The sequence below is a fragment of the Oncorhynchus nerka genome, linkage group LG27, assembly GCF_034236695.1.
Source record: "Oncorhynchus nerka isolate Pitt River linkage group LG27, Oner_Uvic_2.0, whole genome shotgun sequence".
In the NCBI taxonomy this organism is placed as follows: domain Eukaryota; kingdom Metazoa; phylum Chordata; class Actinopteri; order Salmoniformes; family Salmonidae; genus Oncorhynchus; species Oncorhynchus nerka.
This window is the reverse complement of record NC_088422.1, coordinates 58,144,894-58,171,830: the sequence shown is the minus strand read 5'-3', so window position 1 is coordinate 58,171,830 and position 26,937 is coordinate 58,144,894. Positions and strand designations below refer to the sequence as shown.

At 41.3% G+C, this 26,937-nt stretch overlaps 2 protein-coding genes across 2 annotated transcripts; both read left to right on the top strand.

Annotated features, from left to right (window-relative positions):
• Positions 1-3,012: 3,012 nt before the first annotated feature.
• On the top strand, positions 3,013-11,021 carry LOC115112044 (oxidoreductase HTATIP2-like). The gene is made up of 6 exons (XM_029638712.2): positions 3,013-3,205; positions 3,728-3,917; positions 6,009-6,116; positions 8,955-9,092; positions 9,184-9,245; positions 9,547-11,021. The coding sequence occupies exons 1-6, from the start codon at positions 3,090-3,092 to the stop codon at positions 9,761-9,763; spliced, it is 831 nt and encodes a 276-aa protein (XP_029494572.1). The 5' UTR covers positions 3,013-3,089; the 3' UTR covers positions 9,764-11,021.
• A 5,839-nt stretch (positions 11,022-16,860) lies between these two features.
• On the top strand, positions 16,861-21,579 carry tmem208 (transmembrane protein 208). Its single transcript, XM_029636974.2, has 6 exons — positions 16,861-17,056; positions 17,412-17,507; positions 17,592-17,651; positions 17,841-17,977; positions 19,438-19,522; positions 19,638-21,579. Exons 1-6 carry the CDS (start codon positions 17,051-17,053, stop codon positions 19,776-19,778), a joined length of 525 nt encoding a protein of 174 aa, XP_029492834.1. The 5' UTR covers positions 16,861-17,050; the 3' UTR covers positions 19,779-21,579.
• Positions 21,580-26,937: the final 5,358 nt, after the last annotated feature.

Here is a 26,937-nt window from a genome sequence, read left to right as displayed (position 1 = left end):
ATCAATATCTTCCTCGGTACACTTCTCACACAGTAAGTACCACTACCTACCATACTATCTACACTGGTTTTCTTTTTAAATCAATACATTTTTATTTCCAATGTACTTTTCATTACTTTATTTACAGTTTACTCCACCCCAGCTTGTGCAGGCAGACAGCCCGAGTTTCTGGGAGCCAAAAAGTACTGGAGGTACGAGCTCAGAAACAAAGCCCATGATCCTCTGCCACAAACAGCACTTGCCTGAGCTGGACCAACTCTGCCTGGCCGACTGGCACATGGGAGGGAGGTGGAGCGCAGGGTTCACTTTTATAGTGTGGGAGTGAGAGAGACACTGGGCAGACTGATCCAAGACATCAGAGAGTGAGCAGGAGCAGAGGGGAAAGGCTTGGGTGTGGAAAGACTGAATGGACCGTGCCTGATGTGTTGAAAATATAGAAAGATATGTATTTTGTAGTAGTTGTAGTAGTATGATAATGTAAGGTAAGATAGGCATATGATTAATAAAAAAAGAATCATTTAATAATTGTGTCTTTTTTTGTTGAAATTTTACTCCATGGGAAATGGATGAAATGAATGAAAATGGAATTGAGCCGGAAGGGATGGCTGCCGTTTTATGGGCTCCTAACCAATTGTGCTATTTTGTGTGTTTGTTTTTACTTTAGTTGATTTAGTAAATATTTTCATAACTCTTATTTTCTTAAAACTGCATTGTTGGTTAAGGTCTTGTAAGTAAGCATTTCACGGTAAGGTCTACTACACCTTGTATCGGCGCATGAGACAAATAGCATTGTATTTTATATTAATCAAACAAACTTGATTAAAGGTTGAAAAACCATTCTGTGTGTGTTTGTGTGTGTGTGTGCATGTACACGTGTGTGTGTGTGGAAATGGTTTATGTGACTACATTTGTTTTCTTCTGTTTCATCCTTTAATTAATCAGTACAGGCCACTCTGATTTATCATTGAAGTCAATATAGTGTGAAAGCTACAGTGGGGGCAAGACAGTATTTAGTCAGCCACCAATTGTGCAAGTTCTCCCACTTAAAAATATGAGAGAGGCCTGTAATTCTCATCATAGGTACACTTCTACTTTTACTATGACAGACAAAATGAGAAAAAAAAATCCAGAAAATCACATTGTAGGATTTTTAATTAATTAATTTGCAAATTATGGTCGAAAATAAGTATTTGGTCAATAACAACTGTTTATCTCAATACTTTGTTATATACCCTTTGTTGGCAATGACAGAGGTCAAACGTTTTCTGTAAGTCTTCACAAGGTTTTCACACACTGTTGCTGGTATTTTGGCCCATTCCTCCATGCAGATCTCCTCTAGAGCAGTGATGTTTTGGGGCTGTTGCTGGGCAACACAGACTTTCAACTCCCTCCAAATATTTTCTATGGGGTTGAGATCTGGAGACTGGCTAGGCCACTCCAGGACCTTGAAATGCTTCTTACGAAGCCACTCCTTCGTTGCCCGGGCGGTGTGTTTGGGATCATTGTCATGCTGAAAGACCCAGCCACATTTCATCTTCAATGCCCTTGCTGATGGTAGGCTTTGTTACTTTGGTCCCAGCTCTCTGCAGGTCATTCACTAGGTCCCCCCGTGTGGTTCTGGGATTTTTGCTCACCGTTCTTGTGATCATTTTGACCCCACGGGGTGAGATCTTGCGTGGAGCCCCAGATCGAGGGAGATTATCAGTGGTCTTGTATGTCTTCCATTTGCTAATAATTGCTCCCACAGTTGATTTCTTCAAACCAAGCTGCTTACCTATTGCAGATTCAGTCTTCCCAGCCTGGTGCAGGTCTACAATTTTGTTTCTGGTGTCCTTTGACAGCTCTTTGGTCTTGGCCATAGTGGAGTTTGGAGTGTGACTGTTTGAGGTTGTGGACAGGTGTATTTTATACTGATAACAAGTTCAAACAGGTGCCATTAATACAGGTAACGAGTGGAGGACAGAGGAGCCTCTTAAAGAAGTTACAGGTCTGTGAGAGCCAGAAATCTTGCTTGTTTGTAGGTGACCAAATACTTATTTCCCACCATAATTTGCAAATAAATTCATTAAAAATCCTACAATGTGATTTTCTGGATTTTTCTCATTTTGTCTGTCATAGTTGAAGTGTACCTATGATGAAAATTACAGGCCTCTCTCATCTTTGTAAGTGGGAGAACTTGCACAATTGGTGGCTGACGAAATACGTTTTTTGCCCCACTGTATGTCACCAAAACTATTATACAAATGACAAATTCAACCAAAGCTGCAATTGACAAAATTGCAAATTAAACCAAAATAGTCACCAACACATTTAGCTTCATGACAAAACAATGAGTGGTTTGCTTGTGTGTTTGTGGCTCCATAGAAGGGTGAAATTAAAATTACTTGGTTGGTCTGCCATGAAACTTACCAACAGTGGCTTGGTCCTCAATGACACATGTTCTCTTGTGACCAGGAGGAGTCTGAACAGTTGGTCTGAACCACTGGCTGTAAATTAACTATGAAAGGATGGGAACAGATGAATGGATATAAGACAATGCATGTACAAAGATAAAGAAACTACAGATTACTTTTTATTTCATTTCTGAATGTACATTTTGTACATTTACTTGGACAATTAAAGACACTGACCACATTATGACAAAGACTGACAGAAATATAGTGTTACCAAATGCTCTTTGGTACTTCCTGACAAGTAGCCACTGTGACTGTGTGTTTCAATGCCTGTAACTTTACTGCCCTCTGTCTAGCCTATTGATACGTGCAAAGTAATCATGCGATGACAATGATGATAATTACTTATTTTAAAAAAACTTAACAGCCATCAATTAAACCTGTCAAAGCCAGGCTTCTTATTGAATAGATGTTTTTGTGTTTCAATAAAACAAACAAACTATTCAAAACATTTTTCTGAATGTATTGTCTTCACATAATATGTTTGACAGTGTATCAGGCAGGGTTTATCGATTGAAAATCCTCGATAGGTAATTTCATCTGTTCTACTGCGCATGCCTATCGCAAATGACTGCAGAAACCGGATGTGTGTTTCCATGGGCACATCCATTTGTTTAGCTACCTGGCTGATCTGTTATGAAACTACTGGAAATCAGTTGGGGTAAAGCTCTTGGCTTTTTCGCTGTTCTGCTCGCTGTCATTGCAGCTGTTTTACAACATCTAGAAAACTGCGAACAGACGATATACACCAGGTGAGAGGCAGATGCTAACTAGCTAACGTTAGCTAGCTACTCGAACTAACTTACACCGACAGATTGGTGACAATTTACCATGTCAGTCTGCGATCAGGTTTGGGAATTCTAGCATGTACTACTAAACAGTATCTAGCTACTGGAACTAGCTACTGGTACAAGCTACTGGTACTAGCTACTGGTACTAGCTACTGGTACAAGCTACTGGTACTAGCTAGTAGCCTACTGGTCTGTTTTACAGCTAGTTGTAAATGCTGTTTGATTGCCTTTGAGGGAGGCTTGCAAGAAAGTTGTTCCTAGGCCGTCATTGTAAATAAGAATTTGTTTTTAACTGACTTGCCTAGTTAAATAAAGTTTAAATAAAAAAGGTTAATTGCCTTATTTGGCTTGCTAGTCAGTTGACAGGGCGTTGACACCTGTGTTGGAATAAAACTGCTGTATCATGCTGCTTCTGTCTAATATAGCGATCAAACCATTAGGTCTCTCCTCAGTGGTAAAGCACTGTCTTGTTTTGTCCTTCAGGATGACACACGACCTGAAAACACTGGCAGAGGACTTTAGACAGAAGAATAAAAGTTGTTTTATCCTGGGTGCCTCTGGCGAGACAGGCAAGGAGTTACTGAAAGAGATTGTGGAGAGGAAGCTTTTCTCGAAGATCACTCTCATCGGAAGGAGGCAGCTCACATTTGAAGACAAAGCGTTTGAGAACCTGGTAGGTGTGCGACTTGTCTTATTGTCAATGTATTGTTGCCTTTTCAAGCAGGGCTGGTTTCCCAAAAGCATCTTAAGGGTAAGTTCATCGTTAGAACCATAGGATCCTATGGTTCTAAGATGAATTGAGCATTTCGATGCTTTTGGGACACCGGGCTCTGCTCTATTTGGCAAAGTAACACCTATGAGTAGGGTGTTAAGGGAAAAAAAATAGCTTTGGTTCTGGTGTTATACTTTGTATTCTATGTCACAGAGAAGCTTGTCCGGAATACAGAACACTTTATTTCATGAGGAAAGGATTTACCATTGCTGAGAGATCAAATGTTCAAGTTAACGGGAAAGGTCAATAATGGCACCAAATCAACAGTTTTTATATTTAGCACGTTTTTTAAGATGTTACTCCTTAGTCCGAGGACCTTATGTGTTCTGTGTAAAGGACAAATTGGCTCTGGAAACCAAAACAGCCCAAAACTCCATCTAAACGTTAATCGATTCTCAGTTGCGGTACAGTTCTAAAAATATAAATCACTCTACTTTCATATCACATGAAATAATTTCACAAATGCTAAATACACACCTACTGTACAGTTTTAACACAGTTGCAGCCGACAGTATTTGTCAGTGACAACACGTTTGTGTCGTCTGTCTTCCGTTTACACACGGGATCAGGGACGCAGATGGCTAATTAGCACTGTTTTCTGTAAACAGGCGCTGTAACTTGAAAATATGGCCGTGTGGGAACCCTAACCCTATAAAGGTGTGTATCAATTTAACTTTTTAATTTATTTTTGTATAATTTCTCACAGATATGAAAGATAAGGTCCTTATGCTTCCAAAACTGTACCACAAGCAATTAATGTTAATATTCAGGCCGAGCGTTGCAGCTCTTAACAATACACCCCCCTAAAGGAGATGCCTTCGTCCAATGACACTTTTATCTAATGTAATGGAACTGAGTCATGATCAAGGGCTAGGGCTGATGTAGAACATAGATTTTTAAAATAAAAGTACAAATTCTTCAATTAAAGTGCTGTACATAATTACAGTAATTTAAGCCCAATAATTGAAGGTAGGGTGTTCATATCATTTACAAATATTAATGCTTTATGAAAAACTAAGATATTAACAATTTATGAAATTACAATACTACTTTATTTTTAAATTAAATACTTAAGAGAGACACCCACGGGCCTAACGCAGAGACACACTTCTCAGCATCCCCATACAATCACACAACACACAGCACATCAAGCACAGTCTAACACAGATACACACAGCCTAGCATAGATGCACACTTCTCACTAAGTCTGAGCTATAACACAGAAGGCTACTGGTTAAATAAGATAGAAGTAAGCTAAGGTACGCCTACCATTGAGTTGGGTTACATTGTAATGTTAGTTTTTGTGTTAATGAGTTGCTCTGGTGATGGGAGGATATACTGCAGTAAATAATTAGCCTAGGCACAGAAGAGACGGAGTGCGCTGCTTGGACCAATCCCTGACAACCCATACATCAAAACGTAGTTGTGAAGCTTTACTTTGTGAACTGCAGCTTGCTGTATATATTTTTTTAGTGTCTTTGAAAACATCTGACAACAGAAGCGAAGGAAAAACGTTATATTTCAGTCAAAAGACGTCCCATGACCGTGAAACACCCTCAGGACTTTCCCATACTTATCGGCAATACAATGTCACATCGATCTTACTCTGATAGGTTGAGGAATACCCATCGCAAAGAGCAAGTAAAAACACACGTTCGCGGGTTTCACAAAAAGGTCTGTCCCACAGACTTGAACGTTCGTTGCATGGCACTTGCTTTACGTATGGGCTCATATCGCGTAAATATCATAACCTACAGTATTGGGATCTTTAGACATGGGAAACAACTGCCACATTTTATGTTTTCAAATCATTTTCACAAGTTCTCATATAGTGTCCGATGTTTGTCGCGTCACCGTACACCCTACCATGAGCTTTGAATAAAGTACAATCAATACCATTAAATGTGTGCACAGACTACAACAAAGCTTGTGGTACATCCCATTTATTCCATTCTAAAGATTGGCCTCGTATTGTTCTCTGTCCTCTTTCAGGTGCAGGAGGTGGTGGACTTTGAGAAACTGGATGACTATGCTGCAGTATTCCAAGGGCATGATGTTGGCTACTGCTGCCTGGGAACGACCAAAGCCAAAGCAGGGGCTGTGAGTTCACGTCACTGATTATATAGAGATCCCTGTGTATACTGTATCTGGATGAGTACTCATATGAATATGATGGGGAATTCCTAACAACTATACAGAGCTGAACATGTACCATGAGGGTCACTAGAAAAGAAAGAGGATGTCGACACCTGCCATTTTAGATTTTTCTGAAATCATTTTTGTTTTGAGAAAAAGACGAGATGAGCATTCGATTAGCAACGTTATTTTATTGAAATATAATTTATTGCATCCAAATTGGCCATTTTAATTTCTAGGAATCATATAATATTCAATAAATATAGTACCTCTAACATCCGATTTGGACCAAACTTTTTTTTCTCACAATGATTTATCCAATGGTCAAAAGCTACACACGGACACCCCACGCCAATCCCATCCCAACGACAAGTATAGAAACGTCCCTTTTTCAGAAGACCCCGTCTTTCAAAGATAATTTAAAAAAATCAAAATAGGTTCACAGATCTTCATTGTAAAGGGTTTAAACACTGTTTCCCATGCTTGTTCATTAATTGTTCATGGCTCATTGAACATGTACCTGTGGACCGGTCGTTAAGACACTAACAGCTTACAGACGGTAGGCAATTAAGGTCACAGTTATGAAAACTTAGGACCCTAAAGAGGGCTACCTACTGACTCTGAAAAACACCAAAAGAAAGATGCCCAGTGTCCCTGATCATCTGCATGAACGTGCCTTAGGCATGCTGCAAGGAGGCATGAGGACTGCAGATGTCCACACTGTGAGACGCCTAAGACAGTGCTACAGAGAGACAGGATGGACAGCTGATTATCCTCGCAGTGGCAGACCATGTGTAACAACACCTGCACAGGATTGGTACATCCAAACATCACACCTGCGGGACAGGTACAGGATGGCAACAACAGCTGCCAGAGTTACTCCAGGAACGCACAATCCCTCTATCAGTGCTCAGACTGTTCGCAATAGGCTGAGAGAGGCTGGACTGAGGGCTTCTAGGCCTGTTGTAAGGCAGGTCCTCACCAGACATCACCGGCAACAACGTTGCCTATGGACACAAACCCACCGTCGCTGGACCAGACAGGACTGGCAAAAAGTGCTCTTCACTGACGAGTCGCGGTTTTGTCTCATCAGGGGTGATGGTCGGATTCACGTTTATCGTCGAAGGAATGGGCGTTACACCGAGGCCTGTACTCTGGAGCGGGATCGATTTGGAGGTGGAGGGTCCGTCATGGTCTGGGGCGGTGTGTCACAGCATCATCGGACTGAGCTTGTTGTCATTGCAGGCAATCTCAATGCTGTACGTTACAGGGAAGACATTCTCCTCCCTCATGTGGTACTCTTCCTGCAGGCTAGTCCTGACATGACCCGTCAGCGTGACAATGCCACCTGCCATTCTGCTCGTTCTGTGTGTGATTTCCTGCAAGACAGAGCCCGGATCTCAATCCCATTGAGCACATCTGGGACCTGTTGGATTGGAGGGTGAGGGCTAGGGCCATTCCCCACCAGAAATGTCCTGAAACTTGCAGGTGCCTTTGTGGAAGAGTGGGGTAACATCTCACAGCAAGAACTGGCAAATCTGGTGCAGTCCATGAGGAGGAGATGCACTGCAGTACTTAAGGCAGCTGGTGGCCACACCAGATACTAACTATTACTTCTGATTTTGACCTCCCCCTGTGTTCAGGGACACATTATTTAATTTATGTTAGTCACATGTCTGTGGAACTTGTTCAGTTTGTCTGTTGTTGAATCTTGTTGCGTTCATACAGATATTTACACATGTTAAGTTTGCTGAAAATTAACGCAGTTGACAGTGAGAGGGCATTTCTTTTTTTGCTGAGTTTAGTATCAGTTCTCTGTGTCTGACAAGTAGTATGTTTATTGTTTCTTCATCCTATACAGTGTATTCCCTGTGAATTTGGTGATGTCCCCCCCCCCAACGTTAAAGGGACAGTTCACCCAAATTGTCTGTCATTACCTACTCCATAAAAAGCTTACAGGGTAAGGCAGTGTTTCCTGTCCTCGGGACCCCAAGGGGTGTACGGTTTGGTTTTTGCCCTAACACTAAACAGCTGATTAAATTGATCAAAGATGATAGTTGATTATTTGAATCAGCTGTGTAGTGTCAGGGCAAAAACCAAAACGTGCAATACCTTGGGGTTCCGAAGGCCTAGTTTAAGAAGCCCTGGGGTATGGAAAACCAAAATCCAATTTTGTAATTTGGGTAAACTATCCCTTTAACATTGAGACATTGAGGGGGGGAACTATTAATCACCTAATAGCAGGAACAGCACCATCCAGTGGTCAGAACCTGGTAATATCAGGATGTAGGATGGGACATAAATCTAACAATTTCAATTACGAATTTCTCAGAACAGGGAAAGAAAATCACCACTAAAACTCACTGAGAATACATTACATAGAATGAAGAAACAATACTCAGAGCCGCAGCTCAATACTACTTCTCAGACTTACAGAACTGATACTTTATAGTCGTTATTGGGATTGGTGTGGGGGGTCCGTTGGTGGCTTTTGACTATTTCTTTAGGTTCCTCATGTCTTACTCATTGTGAGATACTATTATATGAATCCCATAAATTCAAATGGCCAATTCGGGTGCAATCAATCAGCTTAATGTCTCAGAGATCAAAATAATGATGCAGAAATTCTTATCTTATGTTTCTATCTACACGAATGATTTCAGAACAATATGAGATGGTGGGTGTCATGGCTTGCTGAGATGACATTGAACGACCCACCAGACACAACCTGCTTGGATCATGTCGTGGTAAAAGGCAGATTTAATGTACACACATTTTCTCTTTATCTTTCTGTCATTGTAGGATGGATTCATCCGTGTTGACCATGACTATGTCCTGAAGTCAGCGGAGCTCGCCAAGGCAGGAGGCTGCTCACACTTCAACCTAGAGTCTTCTAAAGGGGCTGACAAGACCAGTGGTTTTCTCTATCTCAAAGTGAAGGTAATATACCAAATGTTCACCAGAGTAAAGTCACCTCAATTATAGCCTTTCATAATGAAGGCCTCATAAATGCAAATGTTTGCCTCTCCAGGGACAAGTGGAGGCAGACATTGAACCGTTGGGCTTCGAGAGGTTCTCCGTCTATCGCCCTGCGTAAGTCTCGTTTGCATTAGTTATGTTTAAAAAAAATATATATATTTTTTAAAAATGTTCCTATGGAGCAATGACTCTCTTGTTCATTACCTTATCAGTCATGGCAAAACAAATAGTGACCATAGGTAAATATCTCACACCCATGTCACGATTAGCAATATACACATTTCTCCAGTGATCAGTGTTGCGTTTCATTGCATAAATACACAGATGTTTTGATTCTGTGTTTATTGCAGTAACTTATTTCAATCGTAACAACTCACAACTGAATTCTAACTCTTTTTTTTGTTTTTCCTCCCAGGGTGCTGATGGTTGACAGGCAGGAGAGCCGGCCTACTGAGTGGTTTTTCAGGAAGGTCCTGGGCCCTATTTCCTCCATGTTTCCCACGGCAATGTCCATCCCCATCCAATCAGTGACCAGGGCCATGGTGGCCAACACACTGATTCCTGCAGGGGAGAAAGTGGAGATCCTGGAGAATAAAGCCATCTATGACTTGGGGAAGGCCCCAGAGAAATGAGGGATGGTGTCTCTCAATAGCTTAATTTCATCATATCCTTTCCTCCCAATAAATCACTGATGTGGTTGTACCACCACTGGTCTGTCTGGACATGACACATGAGAGCAATGTGAAGGGAACCCCTATCCAGTCCTTTCATCTGTCAGTGGTAATGAGGGAAAGGTGTTGAGGAAGTTTGAGTATTGGGAACTCAGCCAGAGACTGGTGGTGAAGTGTGTTGTGCTACTGCCATTTAATGTGATGGTGCTTTTTCTTCATGACAATCTATTTTCTACTAAAACTTTCCTTTGAAAACACAAAGGAGGGTCAACAATAAGTGTAAAGGTGAATTTCTAGAGCAATGCAGACGCTCTCCGAGCACATGGTCAAGCGTTCAAAGCTTCATTGGCTTCAACTTGAGGTTCCTTGCAACCATGATGGAGTCAACACGGTAGCTAGCTCTCAAGGTCCTCTAAAAAACATACTTTCCCTGCTTGAGCAGGTGTTGTTGAGTGTCTGGGTTTCTCTGGGAATGAGTCCAAAGGGGAATATTTCCTTATGAAAAGTGCCATTAAAGCGCTTCAAGGGTAATGCAAATGAGATATCATTGGGAAATGATGTAATTATGAATACTGAAATCTGCCTTCTCTGTAAAGTCTTTGTATCCCAAGTGCTTTTTCTGAGTGCAGACTATTTTTGTGGTCAACAAGAAGGTGTTTGCTGAAGAGGAAACCGACTGGCACAAAGGCTAGAATTGGTTTAATATTTTAGGTGAAGAGGGAAATGTATTTGACTGGTTCTTCTGGGTCCATTACCTCAAAACGGTTTAGTTAGTAGAAGCTCTTCCATCCAGCCTACAACGTTCATGCTGTTTTATATAAGACCACATTCTTACGCACTTTGAAAAATGATGCACTTACTTGAAGCAAGAGTTTATTTTCCACAATACTGAACCATTTTAGAGGGATTTTTAAGGCAATATATCTGACTTATTTTATTGTCTTTGGATTTACTTTTTTTTCTTTCTGAGCAATGTTTAAGATGTAATTGAATCAGGGGTTATGTTATTCATGCTCTTATTGACTTGGCTTTTTAATTGTGGTGGTATGTAAATCCTATTAACTGAATTAAATAGTAATATATGCAAGAACACTATAGTTGAGTCACAGTAATAGGCAATGAAGAAATGCCTGAGAATGGAATTCTAAATACAAGTGTATTTCATTACTTTGTAAATTGAATGGTAACATTTATTAAAGGCATACGCTTAAGTTACAAAGCATTAACAAGCATTACAAGGCATTATTTGAAACATGGTCAGAGAGCGAAAGAAATGGCCATGGCCCATATCTCATTGGAGAGAGAAAGAAAGAGTGTAGGTATCTCACCAGTGCAGGTCAGGAACGTACGAGAAAGAGACAACCAAGGACCCTTTTATAAGCATCTGAGTTGTTTGCATTCCAAATCTGAGTTGTTGACCAATAGTATTACTGTACATCAGATATCAGACCTACAATTTCTAAGACAACACAGAGGAAATTCTTGTTATTACAAGTCAATAAGAAGAGTCACTTTGGGGGCTGCCCTACACAATCCTCTCTTGAACACATCCGATTCTGCATCAGACAGAAGTGTTCAAAACTGGATGGCCAGCACTATAGTCACTGTTGACAATCTTCAGACCAGCAGTTCATGGTCCATGCGTTATCACTTCAGGAGTGTCCTTTTGGTGGGTGGCATTGTCTTTAGACAGGCAAGCTAGAAAGGAGTGCTCCGTTCTACTTTTGTAAAAGCAAACACATAACAGATTAATCCTGATAATCTGATTGGATTGGCCAATAGCAACTTCCGATGTGCTTTTATCAAATCTGTCAGATGAATATAAAATATATAATAGATCACTATCATAAAGAGAGTATTTTTTAAATAAAACTCAAACTCTCCTCCCTTTGAGAGAAAATAGATTTGCCTTGAAAATGGCAACAGAAATAAACAAGAACAATTCTTGAAGTTAAAACAACTTTCAAGCAAATGAAAATATAAATCTAACACACGTTTTGTGAGTTTGGTTGTGAGTTTGAATCTCATCACGTACAACTTTAGCATTTTAGCTAACTATCAACTTTTCAACTACTTACTACTTTTTAGATCATTTGCAACTACTTAGCATGTTAGCTAACCCTTCCCCTAACCCTTTAACATAATCTTAACCCTAACCTTAACCCTTTTAGCTAACCCTTCCCCTAACCTTAACCCTTTAACCTAACTCCTAACCCTAACCCCTAGCTTAGCTAACGTTAGCCAGCTAGCTAATGTTAGCATTAGACATCTAGCTAACAATAGCCACAAATAAATATAAATTATAACAGCTAATGTTAGCATTAGACATCTAGCTAACATTAGCCACAAATAAATATAATTTATAACATAGTGTATGTTTTGCAAATTTGTAACATATTATATATTTAGCAACTTTGTAACATATCATACAAATATCATACGACATGGATGATGGACATCCGCAAATTAATACACAATACGAAATGTAACATCATACTAAATGGAGTGTCTCAGATCTACATAGAGAGTAATAAGACCAGGTTGTTGTTTTGTTCAGCACTTGTTACCTGTGTAAATTGTCGATGTCCAACAAGGTAAGAATTATGCTCCAAGTTCATTACACTCATTCAAAAGGTATGAGGCTAGTAGACCAGTCCAACAGAAATAATCAAGTACGCATCTCCCTGCACAAAGTGATAGCACCGAATAGTATTAACTTGAGCAATGAGACCAGATGGTGTGCCCAGGTTAGCCTCCTCAAGCATGGTGTAGACAGATCCTCTCCTAGGGGTTTAATCATAAAATGAGTGAGTCCAGTGGCTTCAATTCAAGGAAACCTGCCACAAGCCATCTGGTTGCTATGGATTCACCCAGGATGAAGGAACATTTTGTAACTACAAGCTTTCAGGAAGAGAAACATCATTTGGCAGTGGTGGTTCAGCTCCTAGAGCAGGGATAATCTATTAGATTCTGATTTTTTCTTGAGTGGATGATCGGGGAGCTAGGACTTAATTAAGCAATAAGGCCCGAGGGTGTGTGGTACCATGCATTGGGAAAGTATTCAGACCCCCTCACGTTTTCCACATTTTGTTACGTCACAGCCTTATTCTAAAATGGATTAACCCCCCCAAAAAAATAACCCTCATCAATATACACACAGTACTTCATAATGACAAACTAAAAACAGTTTTTATACATTTTAGCAAATTTATTCAAAATAGCAAATGGAAATATCACATTTACATAAGGATTCGGACCCTTTACTCAGTACTTTGTTGAAGCACCTTTGGCAGTGATTACAGCCTCGGGTTCTCTTGGGTATGATCCTACAAGTTTGTCACACCTGCATTTGGGCAGTTTCTCTCATTCTTCTCTGCAGATCATCTCAAGCTATGTCAGGTTGGATGGGGAGCGTCGCTGCACAGCTATTTTCAGGTCTCTCCAGAGATGTTCGATCAGATTAAAGTCCGGGCTCTGGCTGGGCCATTCAAGGACATTCAGAGGCTTGTCCCAAAGCCACTCCTGCATTGTCTTGTCTGTGTGCTTAGGGTCGTTGTCTTGTTGGAAGGTGAACCTTGGAAGGTGACACTTGGCATTCAGGCCAAAGAGTTCAATCTTGGTTTCATCAGATCAGAGAATCTTGTTTCTCATGGTCTGAAAGTCCTTTAGGTGCCTTTTTGAAAAACTCGTGTGCCTTTTACTGAGGAGTGGCTTCCGTCTTGCCACTATACCATAAAGGCCTGATTGGTGGAGTGCTGCAGAGATGGTTGTCCTTCTGGAAGGTTTTTCCATCTCCACAGAGGAACTCTGGAGCTCTGTCAGAGTGACCACCGGGTTCTTGGCCAAGGCCATGACCAAGGCCCTTCTCCCCAGATTGACTCAGTTTGTGCCGGGCGGCCTCCTCTAGGAAGAGTCTTGGTGGTTCCAAACTTCTTCCATTTAAGAATGATGGAGGCCACTGTGTTCTTACAGACCTTCAATGCTACAGACATTTTTGGGTACCCTTCCCCAAATCTGTGCCTCGAGACAAGAAGAGCCCAGAATCCTGTCTCGGGACTCTACGGACAATTCCTTCAACCTCATGGCTTGGTTTTTGCTCTCAGGTCCAATCACAATTGAATTTACCACAGGTTTACCACAGGTGGACTCCAATCAAGTTGTAGGAACATCTCAAGGATGGTCAATGGAAACAGGATGCACCTGAGCTCAATTTCGAGTTTCATAGCAAAGGGTCTGAATACTTGTGTAAATAAGGTATTTCTGTTTTTAATTCTGAATAAATGTGCACACATTTCTAAAAACATGTTTTCGCTTTGTCATTATACGGTATTGTGTGTAGATTGATGAGGACAAACATGTATTTAATCCATTTTACAATAAGCCTTTAACATTACACAATTTGAAAAGGTGAAGGGGTCTGAATACTTTCTGAATGCACTGTATATGGCCAGGATATGATGGCTAAGGGCTGTTCTTATGCACAACGCAAAGGTGGAGTGCCTGGATTACAGCCCTTAGACATGGTATATTGGCCATATACCACAACCCCCCAAGGTGCCTTATTGCTATTATAAACTGGATACCAACGTAATTAGAGCAGTAAAAATACCTGTGGTATACAGTCTGATATACCATGGCTGTCAGCCAATCAGCATTCAGGGCTCGAACCACCCAGTTTATAATTTCAAATAATTTGTAGACTCCAAATTGACTGTAAGAAGCCCAAACAGATATGATGTTTGACTAAAACATAATAATTTCAAAGCTAGCTGACATTAGCATATGATCACGTGTCTCTATTATGCATGGGAATACTTTGGAACAGATTTCTTAAATTAAAATCACTTGGAGCTCATTTCCTGGTGTTTTTACACTTTTATGTTCAAAGAAAAAAAAGCCTGACCAATCTGAAGATGAGAAGTAAGGCCCACATGGTTTCAACCATGCCTTCAGAAGCACTAATCCCCCAACAACCACATATCCCCCCCAGTGGTAACACTTCTCAGAGTGCAACTGCCCGCACTAGAATTACATTTTAGTCATTTATCCAGAACTTACAGTTAGTGCTTTCATCTTAAGATAGCTAGGCGGGATCACCACACATCCCAGGCATAGTACTGTAAGTAGCCTAGTGATTAGAGCGTTGGGCCAGTAACTGAAAGGTGGCTGGATAGAATCCCAGAGCTAACAAGGTAAAAATCTGTCGTTCTTCTCCTGAACAAGGCAGTTAATCCACCGAAGACGTGGATGTCGATTATGGCGTCGATTACGGAGTCACTTTAAACAATGCCACTTTATATAATGTTTACATACCCTACATTACTCATCTCATATGTATATACTGTACTCTATACTATCTACTGCATCTTGCCTATGCCGCATCTTGCCAATAAATATATATATATTTATGTGTACATATTCTTATTCTTTCCTTTACACTTGTGTATAAACTAGTTGTTGTGAAGTTGTTAGATTACTTGTTAGATATTACTGCACGGTCGGAACTAGATGCACAAGCATTTCACTACATTTGCGTTAACATCTGCTAACCAGCTGTATGTGACCAATAAAATTAGATTTGATTTGATTTGGCAGCCCATCGCACCTTTCTATCAGCAAAGTCAGTGCTGGTATGGGGGGGAGGGGGAGTCAAGTGCAAGTGTTGGTTCAGGACAATTTATCTTCGAGGTGAAGAAGGGGATTATTTAAGATACTCCGAAGAGCTAGGGTTTAAGGTGTTTTCGGGAGATGGGCAGGGACTCTGCTGTCTGTCGTAGCTTCAGGTGGAAGCTGGTTCCATTATTGGGGTACCAGGACAGAGAAGAGCTTGGACTGGGCTGAACGTTAGCTACCCTCCCTCCAGCCCCTCCCGAGACAGAGGTTACCCCAGCTGCGGTGCTTGTACCATGGGCACCAATGAAACCTGATGAAGGCCACCCTGGAAGGCATAGTGAGGGTGCTGCTATACCACTCCCAGAGCAATCAGACCTCACCCTGGTAACTATTGCTGGGACTGACATGGACGGGAACCCTGTAGAAAATGATGAAAATAGTGATGAATAAATAGTGTGTTGTGATGACCATGAGCCCTTTGAAGCCAGACGTGACACAAGCATCTCAGGATTTGTCCACAGCAGATACGACCCAGTCTGACCAAACTACCGAGGACCCTGGCAAGAGGTACATTAACGGTTTACTGTGTTAAAAGTTCTACCTCACCCTGCATTTAATGTTTTATTGTGTTTTCAGGTCAAACTTTTCCATCAAAATGGATCCTCTATCAGTCCAAGTGATGCAGGTAATGGGGGTGATAAAATACCAGTGGTGAAATTAACTTAAAATTAAGTCGGTCAATTCCTAATGTTAGAGGAGGTTAGACTTTATTGCTCATTATGCATTGTTTTCCAGGTTTCAACCGCTCCTGATATGACTGGCGCCCTGCAATGGTCTGACTTTGAATACATGGTTAAATCCTGAGCCCTTGGGAAATCTTTGATTTCAGGGATTAGAAATGCAAAAAAATAAATAAATGACGTGATCTGAGTAAATACAACATTTATACACTACTTTTAGATGGTCCCATTTATTTTTCTCACTATAGTGACTTCATCAAAATGTGACAATTCAAAGATTGTCTTATGAGTTTGGTGACCTCAAGTGGTGAATATATGGAAATACACTTTCGAAACAGTCAGACCTAACCTAACAGGACAGAGTACAGTAATACTGAACTCTTCAGGAAAGGAGCCCAGTGAACTGCTCTTCCACTGCACACTGCTGGTATGGTTGAAGCTGATCTCATGATCACCATCTACATGGCCCCATATTTGAAGCAGGTTTATATGGTTGATTTGCTTATGTTTTATTTTTAATCTATATAGTCATTGTCAGGCATGACTGTCAAAATGGTTCTGGTCGAGTCGGCCTGTTGTTATATTTGTAAATTACAAAAATTGTGCGACAACCACAACCACTGTAGTTGAATGCATTCACATTCACGACGCAAGATGGCAACAAAGTCATTTTGCAAAGTTCAAAGACATTTAAATTAGTGACGTCTTACCTGCGCCGGAAGTATAATTCTTAAACGCTGATGTGTTACCTTCATTGAGATCTGTTACAGTTGAACTTCAAGCCTGTGTTTGGTATAACAGTCCATCCAAATTGCTCAATACTGAACAAGTCGATGTCAAAAAAGGACCTACTTCGCGTACGTGAAAAAAGCAGCAGCACAGGGTTGAGGAACTAATGGCGGTAGGTTGATCTTTGATCTGCTCATGTTTCAGGTTGGGCAGACAAGCTGACCGCAGAGGATAACGAGTCTCCTATGCTTTATAACACCACATTAACCAATTCACCTTCAGTTATGTGTACCTATCGACTAATTAATTTATTAGAATGGTAAACGAATGTGTATCAAAGCCAACTAATTACTTTGAGCCAACGTTAGTTAACAAACCCTACACAGCCTGTCTCATGTCTATTGATGCCAGTAGGTTAATTGATGCTAGTAGGTTAATTGCTGGTAAGCTATCTTAATTCTGAAGTCCATGCAATGTTGACTACATTTACATTTACACTAACAGCCCACCTTTTATAATGCACACAGCCCAAAGGTAAGGTCGGGACTAAAGGCAAGAAGCAAATCTACGAGGAGAATGAGGCGACACTCAAGTTCTACACCAGAGTAATCTTGGGAGCCAACGTAAGACACAATCTTCCTTTTCAATGTTACTTTTTGAATGGAAATTGGGACTAGTACAACACCTGACACTTGTTTCTCTCCTAGGCGATATACACTGCGTTAAACCTCTTGGTCTTCTATAGCTCTTCAACGTTTTGGACATGGGTGAGTGAGTTCACTCTGTATGTTATTGACATTGATAGCTCCTCTACTGTTGAGCAGTAAAACTGAAACGGGGACGATTGGGGATTACTAACTCTCTACTTTATTCTTTCCTCTTCTTGGTTTCTCCCCTGCTCTCATTCCCCCTGTCTCTCTTCTTCCTTCCTCCATCTCCTTCTCCCACCCATGTAGTTTGCGCTGGTGTTTGCCCTGGCAGTGTGTGTGGGCAGTTACCGCGCCATGTCTGCCATGGCCCAAGCAGTGTTTGGTGAGGATGGGAGTCTGCTCGACGGTGGAATAGATCTGAACATGGAGCAGGGGATGGCAGAGTGAGTGCTCACACTGCAGGCGTCTGTTTGTTTCCGTGAACATGAGTGTGCGAACATGCAGTGTGTGTGTGAGAGCGAATTGGTGAGTATTACAGCATGTTTACATTTACATTTAAGTCATTTAGCAGACGCTCTTATCCAGAGCGACTTACAAATTGGTGCATTCACCTTATGACATCCAGTGGAACAGTAGTGCATCTATACAATACATTACAATACAATACATTACAATACATTACAATACATTACAATACATTACAATACATTACAATACAATACATTACAATACAATACAATACATTACAATACAATACAATGCATTACAATACATTACAATACAATACATTACAATACATTTACATTTAAGTCATTTAGCAGACGCTCTTATCCAGAGCGACTTACAAATTGGTGCGTTCACCTTAAGACATCCAGTGGAACAGCCACTTTACAATAGTGCATCTAAATCTTTAAGGGGGGTGAGAAGGATTACTTTATCCTATCCTAGGTATTCCTGAAAGAGGTGGGGTTTCAGGTGTCTCCGGAAGGTGGTGATTGACTCCGCTGTCCTGGCGTCGTGAGGGAGTTTGTTCCACCATTGGGGGCCAGAGCAGCGAACAGTTTTGACTGGGCTGCGCGGGAACTGTACTTCCTCAGTGGTAGGGAGGCGAGCAGGCCAGAGGTGGATGAACGCAGTGCCCTTGTTTGGGTGTAGGGCCTGATCAGAGCCTGGAGGTACTGAGGTGCCGTTCCCCTCACAGCTCCGTAGGCAAGCACCATGGTCTTGTAGCGGATGCGAGCTTCAACTGGAAGCCAGTGGAGAGAGCGGAGGAGCGGGGTGACGTGAGAGAACTTGGGAAGGTTGAACACCAGACGGGCTGCGGCGTTCTGGATGAGTTGTAGGGTTTAATGGCACAGGCAGGAGCCCAGCCAACAGCGAGTTGCAGTAATCCAGACGGGAGATGACAAGTGCCTGGATTAGGACCTGCGCTGCTTCCTGTGTGAGGCAGGGTCGTACTCTGCGGATGTTGTAGAGCATGAACCTACAAGAACGGGCCACCGCCTTGATGTTAGTTGAGAACGACAGGGTGTTGTCCAGGATCACGCCAAGGTTCTTAGCACTCTGGGAGGAGGACACAATGGAGTTGTCAACCGTGATGGCGAGATCATGGAACGGGCAGTCCTTCCCCGGGAGGAAGAGCAGCTCCGTCTTGCCGAGGTTCAGCTTGAGGTGGTGATCCGTCATCCACACTGATATGTCTGCCAGACATGCAGAGATGCGATTCGCCACCTGGTCATCAGAAGGGGGAAAGGAGAAGATTAATTGTGTGTCGTCTGCATAGCAATGATAGGAGATGTTCAATATGCATGTAACAATGGTGCCCTTATCTCCCTTCAGAGGTAGATCTCTAAAAGCTATAGTGGCAGTGTGGTGCATTATGATGGATTCTTTGTCATTATAGGCATCTGAAAGATGTTATCCTGCTAACTGCTATATTACAAGTGCTCAGCACCATCTCCTCCTGCTTCTGGTACCTTTGGCTGCTGGTAAGAGTTTGTCCCGTACTTGTTGTACGCTCTCTCTTTGGTTGTTTATTTTCCCTTTCTCATGGCCCTCGTTGATCTTTTAATCAATCTGTGTGTGTGTGTGTGTGTGTGTCAGGCCCCGGCCCGAGCAATGTTCCTGCTGTGGGTGAACTTCCTAGGCCCCTGGTTTTCGGCCGAGACCCCTGGTGCAGCCCCAGAGGAGGTGAATGAGAAGAAGCAGAGACGACAGGAGCGCAGACAGATGAAGAGATTCTAACTTGGCAGACTGCCGTAGTATTTCTATACACAGAATGAATTTAAGTACAGCCAGGAACTCTACAGTTAAGTTATTCAGGAGGAACTTTTGATGTGTACACAAAGACATCCAGGTATGGATAAAGAATTCAACTGAACCCTGTGGGTTATCTGGTTTTCCTCTCTCCCTATCCTTCCAATTCTTCCTCTCCCCTCTATCATTATCCTTTTTCCTCACATCTGGAGAGGAAATCGTCCTTGTTGGGCTGATGATCTTCTCACCAGTACATGTTGTCATATACAGTGCCTTGCGAAAGTATTCGGGCCCCTTGAACTTTGCGACCTTTTGCCACATTTCAGGCTTCAAACACAAAGATATAAAACTGTATTTTTTTGTGAAGAATCAACAAGTGGGACACAATCATGAAGTGGAACGACATTTATTGGATATTTCAAACTTTTTTAACAAATCAAAAACTGAAAAATTGGGCGTGCAAAATTATTCAGCCCCTTTACTTTCAGTGCAGCAAACTCTCTCCAGAAGTTCAGTGAGGATCTCTGAATGATCCAATGTTGACCTAAATGACTAATGATGATAAATACAATCCACCTGTGTGTAATCAAGTCTCCGTATAAATGCACCTGCACTGTGATAGTCTCAGAGGTCCGTTAAAAGCGCAGAGAGCATCATGAAGAACAAGGAACACACCAGGCAGGTCCGAGATACTGTTGTGAAGAAGTTTAAAGCCGGATTTGGATACAAAAAGATTTCCCAAGCTTTAAACATCCCAAGGAGCACTGTGCAAGCGATAATATTGAAATGGAAGGAGTATCAGACCACTGCAAATCTACCAAGACCTGGCCGTCCCTCTAAACTTTCAGCTCATACAAGGAGAAGACTGATCAGAGATGCAGCCAAGAGGCCCATGATCACTCTGGATGAACTGCAGAGATCTACAGCTGAGGTGGGAGACTCTGTCCATAGGACAACAATCAGTCGTATATTGCACAAATCTGGCCTTTATGGAAGAGTGGCAAGAAGAAAGCCATTTCTTAAAGATATCCATAAAAAGTGTTGTTTAAAGTTTGCCACAAGCCACCTGGGAGACACACCAAACATGTGGAAGAAGGTGCTCTGGTCAGGTGAAACCAAAATTGAACTTTTTGGCAACAATGCAAAACGTTATGTTTGGCGTAAAAGCAACACAGCTCATCACTCTGAACACACCATCCCCGCTGTCAAACATGGTGGTGGCAGCATCATGGTTTGGGCCTGCTTTTCTTCAGCAGGGACAGGGAAGATGGTTAAAATTGATGGGAAGATGGATGGAGCCAAATACAGGACCATTCTGGAAGAAAACCTGATGGAGTCTGCAAAAGACCTGAGACTGGGACGGAGATTTGTCTTCCAACAAGACAATGATCCAAAACATAAAGCAAAATCTACAATGGAATGGTTCAAAAATAAACATATCCAGGTGTTAGAATGGCCAAGTCAAAGTCCAGACCTGAATCCAATCGAGAATCTGTGGAAAGAACTGAAAACTGCTGTTCACAAATGCTCTCCATCCAACCTCACTGAGCTCGAGCTGTTTTGCAAGGAGGAATGGGAAAAAAATTCAGTCTCTCGATGTGCAAAACTGATAGACATACCCCAAGCGACTTACAGCTGTAATCGCAGCAAAAGGTGGCGCTACAAAGTATTAACTTAAGGGGGCTGAATAATTTTGCACGCCCAATTTTTCAGTTTTTGATCTGTTAAAAAAGTTTGTAATATCCAATAAATGTCGTTCCACTTCATGATTGTGTCCCACTTGTTGTTGATTCTTCACAAAAAAATACAGTTTTATATCTTTATGTTTGAAGCCTGAAATGTGGCAAAAGGTCGCAATGTTCAAGGGGGCCGAATACTTTCGCAAGGCACTGTACTTTGGCCAGTAATTTGTTTACATCCAATTGTTCATAATCTAGGTCTATGTATCACACCAATTTCATCTGAACTCGTGAAAAGGATATGGTGATCTTACCCTATAGCAGACCTTTTATTTTAGACTATGCTCATCAGATCACACGCTCATGCCCAATTCCAAATAGACCACTAGCCAATACCATCTAGGTGCTAATTTAGACCAAGGGGGAACTATTACCTAAATTTCACAGATATTTATTTCAGATCTACATGCGGTGCATAGGGTTAGGTGCTAGGTGTTGGTTTGGAATTGGGCATATGTGACGAAGGTCAAAATTAAATCTGATTGTGCTTTGTCTGCAATGTACAGTTTAAAGGCAATTTTCTCGCGGAGACTACATTCACTGTTAATGCTGCATATGTTGGCTCAATCGGAAAGGACTTTTACACTGAACAAAAATAACAACGCAACATGTAAAGTGTTGGTCCCATGTTTCATGAGGTGAAATAAAAGATCCCAGAAATGTTCCATATGCACAAAAAGCTTATTTCTCTCAGATGTTGTGCACAAATTGGTTTACATCCCTCATTCACATTCAACATTTGCTTATATAATCCATCCACCTGACAGGTGTGGCATATCAAGAAGCTGATTGAACAGCAGGATCATTACCCCGGTGCACCTTGTGCTGGGGACAATAAAAGGCCACTCTAAAATGTGTAGTTTTGTCACAGATGTCTCAAGAATTGAGGGAGCATGCAATTGGCATGCCGACTGCAGGAATGTCCACCAGAATTGAATGTTAATTTCTCTACCATAAGAGGCCTCTGTCATTTTAGAGAATTTGGCAGTACGTTCAACTGGCCTCACAACCGCAGACCACGTGTATGGCTTCATGTGGGCGAGTGATTTGCTGATGTTAACGTTGTGAACAGAGTGCCCCATGGTGGGGTTATGGTATGGGCAGGCATAAGCTCCGGACAACAAACACAATTGCATTTTATCAAGGGCAATTGGAATGCATAGAGATACCGTAACAAGATCCTGAGGCCCATTGTCATGCCATTCATCCACTGCCGTCACCTCATGTTTCAGCATGATAATGCACGGCCCCATGTTGCAAGGATCTGTACACAATTTCTGGAAGCTGAAAATGTCCCCGTTCTCCCATGGCCTGCATACTCACCAGACATGTCACCCGTTGAGCATGTCTGGGATGCTCTGGATCGACGTGTACGATGGCGTGTCCCAGTTTACACCAATATCCAGCAACTTCACACAGCCATTACAGAGGAGTGGGACAACATTCCACAGGCCACAATCAACAGCCTGATCAACTCTATGCGAATCTTTGAAATGGTGGCATGTTGCGTTTATATGTTTGTTCAATATAAATGACACATTGTCTAAATCCGCTATCAGGTTGTATCTCGGCCCTAATCATCGTTATCGCTCCCATCCTTAACAATGCTTAAAAATGATTTGATTACAAACGATAACAATCGTGTACATACATTTTAGCATTTCAAGTGCATTTCTTCACAGCATAAATAAGCAATAGGAAATGTAGTGCCTTCAGAAAGTATTCAGACCCTTTGACTTTTTCCACATTTTTGTTGATACAGTCTGAATTTGAAATAGATTTAAATAGAGATTTTGTCACTGGCCTACACATGATACCCCACAATGTCAACATGGAATTAAGTTAATTATTCAACCCCTTTTATGGCAGGCCCAAATAATTCTGTGCTTAACAAATCACATAAGTTGCATGGACTCATTCTGTGGGCAATAATAGTGTTTAACATGATTTTAGAAAGACTACCTTGCATCTCTGTACCCCACATATACAATTATCTGTAAGGTCCCTCAGTCAAGCAGTGTAGAATAATAGTGAAGACAAACTATAAAATACACATGGAATCCTGTAGTAACCCCAAAAGTATTAAACATATGAACATATTTTATATTCTTCAAAGTAGCCACCCTCTGCCTTGACAGCTTTGCACATGTTGGCATTCTCTCAACCAGCTTCACGAGGAAGGTTTTTCCAACAGTCTTGAAGGAGTTCCTACGTATGTTGAGCACTTGTTGGCTGCTTTTCCTTCACTCTGTGGGCCAACTCATCCCAAACGATCTCAATTGGGTTGAGGTCGGGTGATTGTGGAGGCCAGGTAATCTGACCCGTCTAATGTCCATTGCTCTTGTTTCTTGGCCTCTTCTTATTATTGGTGTCCCTTTAGTAGTGGTTTTTTTGCAGCAATTGGACCATGAAGGCCTGATTTTACGCAGTCTTTTCTGAACAGTTGATGTGTCTGTTAATTGAACACGGTGAAGCTTTTTTTGGGGTTGTAATCTGAGGTTAACGCTAATGAGCTTATCCTCTGCAGCAGAGGTAACTGGGTCTTCCTTCCTGTCCTGTGGCGGTCCTCATGAGAGCCAGTTTCATCATAGCGCTTGATGGTTTTTGCGACTGCACTTGAAGAATCTTTGAACGTTCTTGAAATGTTCTGTGTTGACTGACCTTCATGTCTTAAAGTAATGATGGACTGTCATTTCTCTTTGCTTATTTGAGCTGTTCTTGCCATAATATTGACTTGGTATTTTACCAAATAGGGCTATCTGCTGTATATCCCCCCCCTGCCTTGTCACAACACAACTGATTGGCTCAAACACATTAAGAAGGAAAGAAATTCCACAAATGAAAATAACACCTGTTAATTGAAATGCATTCCAGGTGACTACCTCATGAAGCTGGTTGAGAGAATGCCAAGAGTGTGCAAAGCTGTCATCAAGGCAAAGGGTGGCTACTGTGAAAAATCTCAAATATATTTTGATTTAACACTTTTTTTTTGGTTACTACATGATTCCACGTGTGTTATTTCACAGTTTTGATGTATTCACTTATTCTACAATGGATAAATACAGAAAAACCCTGGAATGAGTAGGTGTCAACTTTTGGCTGGTACTGTATGTAAGCCTAGATACTATTGCTACAAAGTCTTAATGTACATATTATTAAATTGATTTCAGTATATAAACAATAACCTGTCATTTTATGTCATTTGTTTTTTCACAACGATTTAACAAGTATATTGTTTGTGTTTTCAATAAATGTATATTAAAATAACCTTTTTATGATTTCAAATCAAACTTATTGTAAAACTTTAACGTTCAAGTTTTAATATTCGGGGAACTTTTATGATCACGTGACCTTAAAGGCAGTTGCTACATCCATTTTCGGACTCTTAAATGAATGATGTGTACCTATTGATTTTTGAAGAATATAACTTATAAATGCCTCGGGAACTTAGTTCAACTGCTGTGTCACATTCGAACCCAAAATATAACTTTGTTTTACGCCAATGTTTGTAAACAAACACTATATAGCCTCAAAGCATGGTTAAAACAATCATTTTGATATCATGAATGCTCAGTCCTTGCATCCATAGTTCTGTCTTTGAATTTGAGAGTGGCTACATTTCTCCAGGTCCATCCCTCAGCTTTTTACCGAAGCAGGTGGGTTGCCCTCTTATTGTTTCAACGGCAGATTGACGCTTTAATGGAGCTTGCTTCACAATGCTTCCAATTCAAAAAGAGATTGTAAACATTTTTGCACAATCCTTGTATTTCTATGGACCTCTTCCTCTGTTCAGAGTTTGAACAGGAATCTGGTCTGAACTTCGGGGAAACACACTTCACGCCACTTTAATACTGAAGCAGCAGTTAGGAGACTGAACAGGGTTAGAGTTTGCAAAAAGGATATCCTAACCTGCCACGAAAATGACTTTGAAAACCATGTAGCGGGTGAAAATGTACTGGTTGCAGGTTTTTGGGCTACTTCTAAATGGCACCAGGGCCGTCATGGCATTTTTCTTAAAAAATGTATATTTCACTGTGACCTGCTGCTGCTGACTATCAGGTAGTGAGGCAGCCTGTTGCTGCTTGAGTGGTGGGGAGGGCCGGAGGGGTGTGTGTATGAGCCTGAGGCTGCAGCTGAGTCACTTGAGGGAGAGGAGACAGTCATGACAACTTTTTCCCAGTTGTAGGTAGGCTATTTAGATTTGTCATTATGGAAAAATATATTTCCAACCCTCTTTCCATAAAACATATTAATGCCCCTGAACTGATGCGCATCAATAAATAAGGTGACAATGCACAGGGAAAGGACTAGGCGTAGAGCGCCTTATACGAATCTTCACTTCTTGGGTCTGGAGTGCTGCGCGGGTGGAAATTGTAAATGGAAGTTATGGAACTCCCTCGTGTGCTTCTGATATGGGGAAAAGGCTACAATGAAACTGACATTGAATGTGGAGAGTGATACATCCAGGGGTGCAAATTTCACTAGGGATGGGGCCACATTCTGAAATGGCATTTTTGTCCCTCCCAGTTTTATCATTGGAATGTGATACAAAACGAGGCAAAGGTGTGCTTTAGGGCCATTGCGAACGCCTCCGAGCAGTCTGACGTGTTTATCCGACTGGATAAAATATGTATGTGTATATATATGCCCCCCCCCCCCCCCCACTTCTAAAACCAAAGTTGCGCCCCTGGATACATCTGTTGGCCATTAAGTAACCTATTAATTTCTATGGAGGCTACTGTAGCCTACCATTTGATACAATACATTTGTTGTAGAGTTGTGTTACTATGCAATTAGTAATGGCCATGTTTAGTTAATGAAATTGGAAGTTATCAATTGTGATCATGGTCACAGTTCTATCGCATTTGCATCAGCTGTTGTTAGAATGCATTAAATTGAAGGTAACAGTTAGTCAGATTAGGCTACAGGTAAAAAAATAAAAAATAACCCTGACTGTTGATGATAAGCATAGGCCTATTCAGGTAATATCCATATAATTATATTATATATTATTTAAATTATTTGTGATTTAAATTACGACCCCATCCTCAGTGGCCTATTCCAGCAGGCTATTGGGCAACATACAGTGGGGCAAAAAAGTATTTAGTCAGCCACCAATTGTGCAAGTTCTCCCACTTAAAAAGATGAGAGAGGCCTGTAATTTTCATCATAGGTACACTTCAACTATGACAGAAAAAAATGAGATAAGAAAATCCAGAAAATCACATTGTAGGATTTTTTATGAATTTATTTGCAAATTATGGTGGAAAATAAGTATTGGCGGAAAATGAGTCTGTACATTTGAATTGAGCAAACTGCTAAATTGTTCATTTTACATCGTGCCTAGGCTACTGTAGGCTATCAAGGGCTATAGGCTACCTGGATCTAGCAAACCAAACAAACCATGG